This window comes from Scyliorhinus torazame, chromosome 10 (assembly GCF_047496885.1).
Source record: "Scyliorhinus torazame isolate Kashiwa2021f chromosome 10, sScyTor2.1, whole genome shotgun sequence".
NCBI classification, from domain to species: Eukaryota; Metazoa; Chordata; class Chondrichthyes; order Carcharhiniformes; family Scyliorhinidae; genus Scyliorhinus; species Scyliorhinus torazame.
Genome location: NC_092716.1, coordinates 129,105,410 through 129,117,331, shown reverse-complemented (window position 1 = coordinate 129,117,331; position 11,922 = coordinate 129,105,410). Strand labels below are relative to the sequence as shown.

The 11,922-nt window shown below is 44.8% G+C and overlaps 1 protein-coding gene across 1 annotated transcript in view; it reads left to right on the top strand.

Annotated features, from left to right (window-relative positions):
• Positions 1-3,758: 3,758 nt before the first annotated feature.
• rapsn (receptor-associated protein of the synapse, 43kD) overlaps positions 3,759-11,922 on the top strand; it is a 185,031-nt gene continuing 176,867 nt past the window's right edge. Inside the window, exon 1 of the mRNA XM_072518720.1 lies at positions 3,759-4,616. Within this exon, the coding sequence (XP_072374821.1) occupies positions 3,906-4,616 (711 nt within the window). The 5' untranslated portion in view covers positions 3,759-3,905. The remainder of the gene's footprint in view (positions 4,617-11,922) is intronic.

The following is an 11,922-nucleotide window of genomic DNA, read 5'->3' as shown; positions in this document are numbered from 1 at the left end:
GGTATTTTCATTGGGGTTTGATCAGAGGGGGTATTTTCATTGGGGTTTGATCAGAGGGGGTATTTTCATGGGGTTTAATCAGAGGGGGTATTTTCATGGGTATAATCAGAGGGGGTATTTTCATGGGGTTTGATCAGAGCGGGTATTTTCAGAGATTTAATCAGAGTGGGTATTTTCATTGGGGTTTGATCAGAAAGCATTTTCTGGACTTTAATCAGAGGGGGTATTTTCATGGGGTTTAATCAGAGGGGGTATTTTCAGGGGTTTAATCCGAAGGAGTATTTTCCAGGGTTTAATCAGAGTGGGTATTTTCTGGGGTTTAATCAGAGGGGGTATTTTCATTGGGGTTTGATCAGAGGGACACTTTCTGGGGTTTAAACAGAGGAGGTATTTTCATGTGGTTTAATCAGAGGGGGTATTTTCAGGGGTTTAATCGGAGGGGGTATTTTCCAGGGTTTAATCAGAGTTGGTATTTTCTGGGGTTTAATCAGAGGGGGTATTTTCAGAGATTTAATCAGAGTGGGTATTTTCATTGGGGTTTGATCAGAGGGGGTATTTTCATTGGGGTTTGATCAGAGGGACATTTTCTGGGGTTGAATCAGAGGGGGCATTTTCATTGGTGTTTAGTCAGAGGGGGTATTTTCCAGGGTTTAATCAGAGGGGGTATTTTCAGGGGTTTAATCGGAGGGGGTATTTTCCAGGGTTTAATCAGAGTGGGTATTTTCTGGGGTTTAATCAGAGGGGGTATTTTCTTGGGTTTAATCAGAGGGGGTATTTTCTGGGGTTTAATAAGAGGGGGTATTTTCATTGGGGTTTGATTAGAGGGGGTATTTTCATTGGGGTTTAATCAGGGGGGTATTTTCATTGGGGTTTAATCAGAGGGGGTATTTTCCAGGGTTTATCAGAGGGGGTATTTTCCAGGGTTTAATCAGAGGGGGTATTTTCTGGGGTTTAATCAGAGGGGGTATTTTCTCGGGTCTAATCAGAGGGGGTATTTTCCAGGGTTTAATCAGAGGGGGTATTTTCTGGGGTTTAATCAGAGGGGGTATTTTCTCGGGTCTAATCAGAGGGGGTATTTTCTGGGGTTTAATCAGAGGGGGTATTTTCATTGGGTTTTAATCAGAGGGGGTATTTTCCAGGGTTTAATCAGAGGGGGTATTTTCTGGGGTTAAATCAGAGGGGATATTTTCATTGGGGTTTAATCAGAGGGGGTATTTTCATTGGGGTTTAATCAGAGGGGGTATTTTCATTGAGGTTTAATCAGGCGAGGCATTTTCCAGGGTTTAATCAGAGGGGATATTTTCATTGGGGTTTGATCAGTTGGGGTATTTTCATGAGGTTTAATCGGAAGGGGTATTTTCATGGGGTAATCAGAGGTTATTTTCATGGGGTTTAATCAGTTGAGGTATTTTCATGGAGTTTAATCAGAGGGGGTATTTTAAGGGGTTTAATCAGAGGGGGTATTTTCATGGGGTTTAATCAGAGGGGGTATTTTAAGCGGTTTAATCCGAGGGGGTATTTTCATTGGGATTTAATCAGGGGGGGTATTTTCATGGGGTTTAATCAGAGGGGGTATTTTCGTGGGGTTTAAACAGAAGGAGTATTTTCAGATGTTGAATCAGATGGTTTTTTTCAGGCGCAGAATCGGCGGCGTATTTTCAGGGGGTTTAGTCAGAGGGGATATATTCTTGGGTTTAATGAGAGGGGGTATTTTCATTGGGGTTAAATCTGGGGAGGTATTTTCATGGGGCTTAATCAGAGGGGGTATTTTCATTGGGGTATGTTCAGAGGGGGTATTTTAATGGGGTTTTATCCGAGGGGGTATGTTCATTGGGGTTTAATCAGAGGGGGTATTTTCATGGGGTTAAATCAGAGGGGGTATTTTCATGGGGTTTAATCTGAGGGGGTATTTTCATGGGGTTTAATCAGAGGGTGTATTTTCATGGGGTTTAATCAGAGGGGCTATTTTCATTGGGGTTTAATCAGAGGGGGTATTTTCCGTCGTTTTATCAGTGAAGGTATTTTTAGGAGTTTAGTCAGAGCGGGTGTATTTGGTGGTTTGATCAGAGGGGGTATTTCGTGGGTTTAATGGCAGTGGGTATTTTCCGGAGGTATGTAATCAGAGGTGGTATTTTTATGGGTTGAGTCAGATGGGGGTATTTTAGGGGGGGGGGGGCTTCGTCAGAGGGTGTATTGTTGGGGGGTTTTGTCAAAGGGGGTATTTTCATGGGTTTAATCAGAGGGGGTATTTTTAGTGGTTTAATCAGAGGGGGTATTTTTAGGGGTTTAATCAGAGGGGGTATTTTCATGGGGTTTAATCAGAGGGGGTATTTTCATGGGGTTTAATCAGAGGGGGTATTTTAAGGGGTTTAATCAGAGGGGGTATTTTCATGGGGTTTAATCAGAGGGGGTATTTTCATGGGGTTTAATCAGAGGGGGTATTTTCATGGGGTTTAATCAGAGGGGGTATTTTAAGCGGTTTAATCAGAGGGGGAATTTTCATGGGTTTAATCAGAGGGGATATTTTTAGTGGTTTAATCAGAGGGGGTATTTTTAGGGGTTTAATCAGAGGGGGTATTTTCATGGGGTTTAATCAGAGGGGGTATTTTCATGGGGTTTAATCAGAGGGGGTATTTTAAGGGGTTTAATCAGAGGGGGTATTTTCATGGGGTTTAATTAGAGGGGGTATTTTAAGCGGTTTAATCAGAGGGGGAATTTTCATTGGGGTTTAAGCAGAGGGGGTATTTTCATTGGGGTTTAATCGGAGGGGGTATTTTGGGGGTTTAATCAGAGGGGGTATTTTCATGGGGTTTAATCAGAGGGGGTATTTTCATTGGGGTTTAATCCGAGGTGGTATTTTCTGCGGTTTACTCAGAGGGGGTATTTTCATTGGGGTTTAATCAGAGGGGGTATATTCTGGGGTTTAATCAGAGGGGGTATTTTTGGGGTTTAATCAGGGGGTATTTTCATGGGGTTTAATCAGAGGGGGTATTTTCACAGGTTTGATCAGAGGGGGTATTTTGATTGGGGTTTGATCAGAGGGGTATTTTCATTGGGGTTTGATCAGAGGGGGTATTTTCATTGGGGTTTGATCAGAGGGGTTACTTTCATTGGAGTTTGATCAGAGGGGGTATTTTCATTGGGGTTTGATCAGAGGGGTTGTTTTCATTGGAGTTTGATCAGAGGGGGTATTTTCATTGGTGTTTGATCAGAGGGGTTATTTTCATTGTGATTTGATCAGAGAGGGTATTTTCAGAGGTTTAATCAGAGGGGGTATTTTGGGGGGGATTCTGATTTTTTTTCTGAGTTGCGTTTTCAGGGGGGTTTAATTAGAGAGGATTTTGCAGGATGGGTTAATGGGGGGGGGTTTCATGGCAGGTTGGGCTGAGCGGGGGGGGGGGGGGTGGTTTAACTGGAGGGTTTTGATTGGAGTTGGTTTAAACTGCTTTTTTTTGTGGTGAGGGTAGCATTTGTCTCAAGGGGGTTTAATTGGAGAGGTTTGATCAGGGGTTTAATTGTTATCTCACGTTTAGATTGAGCTGTACGTACTATGACCTCAAGCTCTCTCTTGTTTTGACCTTGTGGAGTGACAGCCCAAATGTAATTGCGGAACTCGAACATGCCTGCAATGGACATGGACAGCTGCAGCAAATGGCCTTCCTCTCTGCTGGTGACATGAAGAAGAGGTGAGGCTTGTCTCTGATTGACTTTCAGTTCTGACGGCCCCTGGCATTCCATTTCACAATGAGACTCTTTGTCAGGCGTCTGGGACTATGAGAAGAGGTTGATCTTTGTGGGCATTCCTCTGTTCGGGTGATTGTTTAATCCCTAACAGCAGGTTTGCACCCTTCACTCTAACCCCACCCCCACACTGGACGAGACTGTGCGTTGACTGCGAGTTTTCTATGCTCCTGTTTGAAACGAACATGGGCCAGGATCAGACTAAGCAGCAAATTGAGAAAGGATTGCGTCTCTACCAATCCAATGAAACTGTGAAAGCTCTCGAAATCTGGAAGAGGGTCTTGGAGAAGAGCACAGACCTGCCTGGAAGGTTCCGGGTACTGGGCTGCCTCATCACTGCTCACTCGGAGATGGGCAAATACAAAGACATGATGAAATTTGCTGTAACACAAATCGATGTGGCCCGAGAGATTGCAGACTCTGATTACGTCACCGAGTCTTACCTAAACCTTGCTCGGAGCAATGAGAAACTGTGCGACTTCCCCAAGACAGTTGCCTATTGCAAGACCTGCTTGAGCATGCAAGGTACCACAGTGGGCTTACAGTTAAATGGCCAGGTGAGTCTCAGCATGGGGAATGCTTACCTGGGCCTCAGCTCCTTCCAGAAGGCCCTCGAATGCTTTGAGAAGGCGCTGCGTTATGCACACAGTAATGACGACAAGATGCTGGAGTGTCGGGTCTGCTGCAGTCTGGGCAATTTCTACATTCAGCTGAAAGATTATGAGAAAGCTCTGTTTTTCCCTTGTAAAGGGGCTGAGCTGGTCAGTGACTATGGTAAGGGCTGGAGTCTGAAGTACAAGGCAATGAGTCAGTATCATATGGCAGTCGCTTATCGGAAACTGGGTCGTTCGGAGGATGCCATGCAATGCTGTGAGGTAAGGCCACCCGGCACTGCTGCCCTTGTGTTGGAAAGTTGTGGTTAATTGTGAGTGTGGGTAGAGAAGAGAGGATAAATACTTCAGAGACTGAGTCTCATACATAGTTCGTTACTTTCTCGAGAGGCCGGTGAGGGGAATAGATGGAGGAATGGGGAGAGGGATTCTGCCCGGATGCCCCCACCCCCACAATCTGAGGCCTTCATTTACTTTCTAGACTTTGGGAATTATTTTTTTTAAAGTACACAGAATTTTTAACTGTTTGGGCACAGCAGAGCACGTTGCAGAATTTAAAGCAGTCGATTTGGACACTTGCTGTGTGGAAACATTGGTGTTACTGCAGAATTAATCAGCTGAGAGAGAGCATGGCCAACAGAGAGGTGGGGGAGTCTGATGGGGCCCAGTCTCGTCTGGGTCAGCATACAGATCATTAAGAGACTTGTTTCTTTGCAATATTTCAGGAAAGAGAGCGTGTCCATTTCTACCAAATCCATTTTCAACAAGTCATTCCTCAACCACTCAAATGAACACAAAACCCAACTTAAACCACATAGATGACACAAAAAGTGATTGTAAACGGTTCACATGCTTTGATGTGTTCACTCACCCAATGTTAACACACCCATGTACACTCACCCTGATAAAACACCCATGTACACTCAGCCTGATAAAACACCCATGTACACTCACTCTGATAAAACACCCATGTACACTCACCCTGATAAAACACCCATGTACACTCAGCCTGATAAAACACCCATGTACACTCACCCTGATAAAACACGCATGTACACTCACCCTGATAAAACACCCATGTCCACTCACCCTGATAAAACACCCATGTACACTCACCCTGATAAAACACGCATGTACACTCACCCTGATAAAACACCCATGTACACTCAGCCTGATAAAACACCCATGTACACTCACCCTGATAAAACACGCATGTGCACTCACCCTGATAAAACACCCATGTACACTCACCCTGATAAAACACCCATGTACACTCAGCCTGATAAAACACCCATGTACACTCACCCTGATAAAACACGCATGTACACTCACCCTGATAAAACACCCATGTCCACTCAGCCAGATAAAACACCCATGTACATTCACTCTGATACCACACATATGTACACTCACTCTGATAAAACACCCATGTACACTCACCCTGATAAAACACCCATGTACACTCACCCTGATAAAACACCCATGTCCACTCAGCCAGATAAAACACCCATGTACATTCACTCTGATACCACACATATGTACACTCACTCTGATAAAACACCCATGTACACTCACTCTGATACCACACCCATGTACACTCACTCTGATACCACACCCATGTACACTCACTCTGATAACACACCCATGTACACTCACCCTGATAAAACACCCATGTCCACTCAGCCAGATAAAACACCCATGTACATTCACTCTGATACCACACCCATGTACATTAACTCTGATACCACACCCATGTACACTCACTCTGCTAAAACACCCATGTACACTCACTCTGATAAAACACCCATGTACACGCTCTCTGATACCACACCCATGTACACTCACCCTGATAAAACACCCATGTACACTCACCCTGATAAAACACCCGTGTACACTCACTCTGATAAAACACCCATGTACACTCACTCTGATAAAACACCCATGTACACGCTCTCTGATACCACACCCATGTACACTCACCCTGATAAAACACCCATGTACACTCACCCTGATAAAACACCCATGTACACTCACTCTGATAAAACACCCGTGTACACTCACTCTGATAAAACACCCATGTACACTCACCCTGATAAAACACCCATGTACACCCACCCTGATAAAACACCCATGTACACTCACTCTGATAAAACACCCGTGTACACTCACTCTGATAAAACACCCATGTACACTCACTCTGATAAAACACCCATGTACACTCACACTGATAAAACACCCATGTACACTCACTCTGATAAAACACCCATGTACACTCACCCTGATAAAACACCCATGTACACTCACTCTGATAAAACACCCATGTACACTCACCCTGATAAAACACCCATGTACACTCACTCTGATAAAACACCCATGTACACTCACCCTGATAAAACACCCATGTACACTCACCCTGATAAAACACCCATGTACACTCACTCTGATAAAACACCCGTGTACACTCACTCTGATAAAACACCCATGTACACTCACCCTGATAAAACACCCATGTACACTCACTCTGATAAAACACCCATGTACACTCACCCTGATAAAACACCCATGTACACTCACCCTGATAAAACACCCATGTACACTCACTCTGATAAAACACCCGTGTACACTCACTCTGATAAAACACCCATGTACACTCACCCTGATACCACATCCATGTACACTCACTCTGATAACACAACCATGTACACTCACTCTGATAACACACCCATGTACACTCTCTCTGATACCACACCCATGTACACTCACCCTGATAAAACACCCATGTACACTCACCCTGATAAAGCACCCATGTACACTCACTCTGATACCACACCCATGTGCACTCACTCTGATAGCACACCCATGTACACTCACTCTGATACCACACCCATGTACACTCACCCTGATAAAACACCCATGTACACACACTCTGATAAAACAGCCATGTACACTCACTCTGGTGAAACACCCATGTACACTCACTCTGATACCACACCCATGTGCACTCACTCTGATAAAACACCCATATAGACTCACCCTGATAAAACACCCGTGTACACTCACCGTGATAAAACACCCGTGTACACTCACCCTGATAAAACACCCGTGTACACTCATTCTGATAAAACACCCATGTACCCTCACTCTGATACCACACCCATGTACACTCACCCTGATAAAACACCCATGTACACACACTCTGATAAAACAGCCATGTACACTCACTCTGGTGAAACACCCATGTACACTCACTCTGATATCACACCCAAGTGCACTCACTCTGATAAAACACCCATATAGACTCACCCTGATAAAACACCCGTGTACACTCACCGTGATAAAACACCCGTGTACACTCACCCTGATAAAACACCCGTGTACACTCACCGTGATAAAACACCCGTGTACACTCACCCTGATAAAACACCCATGTACACTCACCCTGATAAAACACCCGTGTACACTCATTCTGATAAAACACCCATGTACCCTCACTCTGATAAAACACCCATGTACACTCACTCTGATAAAACACCCATGTGCACTCACTCTGATAAAACACCCATGTACACGCTCTCTGATACCACACCCATGTACACTCACCCTGATAAAACACCCATGTACACTCACTCTGATAAAACACCCGTGTACACTCACTCTGATAAAACACCCATGTACACTCACCCTGATAAAACACCCATGTACACTCACCCTGATAAAACACCCATGTACACTCACTCTGATAAAACACCCATGTACACTCACTCTGATAAAACACCCGTGTACACTCACTCTGATAAAACACCCATGTACACTCACCCTGATAAAACACCCATGTACACTCACTCTGATAAAACACCCGTGTACACTCACTCTGATAAAACACCCATGTACACTCACTCTGATAAAACACTCATGTACACTCACCCTGATAAAACACCCATGTACACTCACTCTGATAAAACACCCGTGTACACTCACTCTGATAAAACACCCATGTACACTCACTCTGATAAAACACCCATGTACACTCACCCTGATAAAACACCCATGTACACTCACTCTGATAAAACACCCATGTACACTCACCCTGATAAAACACCCATGTACACTCACCCTGATAAAACACCCATGTACACTCACTCTGATAAAACACCCGTGTACACTCACTCTGATAAAACACCCATGTACACTCACCCTGATACCACATCCATGTACACTCACTCTGATAACACAACCATGTACACTCACTCTGATAACACACCCATGTACACTCTCTCTGATACCACACCCATGTACACTCACCCTGATAAAACACCCATGTACACTCACCCTGATAAAACACCCATGTACCCTCACTCTGATAAAACACCCACGTACACTCACCCTGATAAAGCACCCATGTACACTCACCCTGATAAAACACCCATGTACACTCACTCTGATACCACACCCATGTGCACTCACTCTGATAGCACACCCATGTACACTCACTCTGATACCACACCCATGTCCACTCACCCTGATAAAACACCCATGTACACACACTCTGATAAAACAGCCATGTACACTCACTCTGGTGAAACACCCATGTACACTCACTCTGATACCACACCCATGTGCACTCACTCTGATAAAACACCCATGTACACTCACCGTGATAAAACACCCGTGTACACTCACCCTGATAAAACACCCGTGTACACTCACCGTGATAAAACACCCGTGTACACTCACCCTGATAAAACACCCATGTACACTCACCCTGATAAAACACCCATGTACACTCATTCTGATACCACACCCGTGTACACTCACCCTGATAAAACACCCATGTACACTCACCCTGATAAAACACCCGTGTACACTCATTCTGATAAAACACCCATGTACCCTCACTCTGATAAAACACCCGTGTACACTCACCCTTAAAAAACACCCGTATACACTCACCCTGATAAAACACCCGTGTACACTCACCCTGATAAAACACCCGTGTACACTCATTCTGATAAAACACCCATGTACACTCACTGATAACAAACCCATGTACACTCACTCTGATAAAACACCCGTGAACACTCACCCTGAGAAAACACCCGTGTACACTCACTCTGATACCACACCCATGTACACTCACTGATACCACACCCATGTACACTCACTCTGATAAAACACTCATGGACATTCACCCTGATAAAACACCCATGTACACTGACTCTGATACCACGCCCATGTACACTTACTCTGATAAAACAACCATGTACACTCACTGATACCACACCCAGATACACTCACCCTGATAAAACACCCGTATACACTCACCCTGATAAAACACCCGTGTACACTCACTCTGATACCACACCCATGTACACTCACTCTGATAAAACACCCGTGTACTCATCCTGATAAAACACCCATGTACACTCACCTTGATACCACACCCATGTACACTCACTCTGATACCCCACCCATGTACACTCACCAAGATACCACACCTGTGTACACTCACACTGATAAAACACGCATGTACACTCACCCTGATACCACACCCATGTACACTCACCCAGATACCACACCTGTGTACACTCACTCTGATAAAACACGCATGTACACTCACCCTGATACGACAACCATGGACACTCACCCAGATACCACACCTGTGTACACTCACACTGATAAAACACGCATGTACACTCACCCTGATACCACACCCATGTACACTCACCCAGATACCACACCTGTGTACACTCACTCTGATAAAACACGCATGTACACTCACCCTGATACGACAACCATGGACACTCACCCAGATACCACACCTGTGTACACTCACACTGATAAAACACGCATTTACACTCACCCTGATACCACACCCATGTACACTCACCCAGATACCACACCTGTGTACACTCACTCTGATAAAACACCCATGTACACTCACCCTGATAAAAAAACCCATGTACACTCACCCTGATAAAACACCCATGTCCACTCAGCCAGATAAAACACCCATGTACATTCACTGATACCACACCCATGTACGCTCACTCTGATAAAACACCCATGTCCACTCACTCTGATACCACACCCATGTACACTCACTCTGATACCACACCCATGTACGCTCACTCTGATAACACACCCATGTACGCTCACTCTGATAAAACACCCATGTGCACTCTCTCTGATACCACACCCATGTACACTCATCCTGATAAAACACCCATGTACACTCACCCTGATGAAACACCCATGTACACTCACCCTGATAAAACATCCATGTACACTCACTCTGATACCACACCCGTGTAAACTCATCCTGACAAAACACCCGTATACACTCACCCTGATAAAACACCCGTGTACACTCACTCTGATACCACACCCATGTACACTCCGATAAAACACCCATGTACTCATCCTGATAAAACACCCATGTACAGTCACTCTGGAACCACACCCATGTACACTCACTCCAATTAAAAAAAAACATGTACACTCATCCTGATACCACACCCGTATACACTCACTCTGATAAAACATCCATGTACACTCACTCCGAAACCACACCCATGTACTCACTCTGATAAAACACCTGTGTACACTCACTCTGATAAAACACCCATGTACACTCACCGTGATAAAACACCCGTGTACACTCACCCTGATAAAACACCCGTGTACACTCACCGTGATAAAACACCCGTGTACACTCACCCTGATAAAACACCCGTGTACACTCACCCTGATAAAACACCCGTGTACACTCACCCTGATAAAACACCCATATACACTCACTCTGTTAAAACACCCATGTACACTCACTCTGATAAAACACTCATGTACACTCACCCTGATAAAACACCCATGTACACTGACTCTGATACCACACCCATGTACACTCACTCTGATAAAACACCCATGTACACTCATCCTGATACCACACCCGTATACACTCAACCTGATACCGCACCCATGTACACTCACTCTGATACCACACCCATGTACACTCACCCTGATAAAACACCCATGTACACTCACTCTGATACCACACCCATGTACACTCACTCTGATACCACACCCATGTACACTCACTCTGATACCACACCCACGTACGCTCACTCTGATAACACACCCATGTACGCTCACTCTGATAAAACACCCATGTACACTCAACCTGATAAAACACCCATGTACACTCACCCTGATAAAACACCCATGTACACTCACTCTGATAAAACACCCATGTACACTCACTCTGATAAAACACCCATGTGCACTCTCTCTGATACCACACCCATGTACACTCATCCTGATAAAACACCCATGTACACTCACCCTGATGAAACACCGATGTACACTCACCCTGATAAAACATCCATGTACACTCACTCTGATACCACACCCATGTACACTCACTCTGATATAACACGCATGTACACTCACCCTGATACCACACCCGTGTAAACTCATCCTGACAAAACACCCGTATACACTCACCCTGATAAAACACCCGTGTACACTCACTCTGATACCACACCCATGTACACTCCGATAAAACACCCATGTA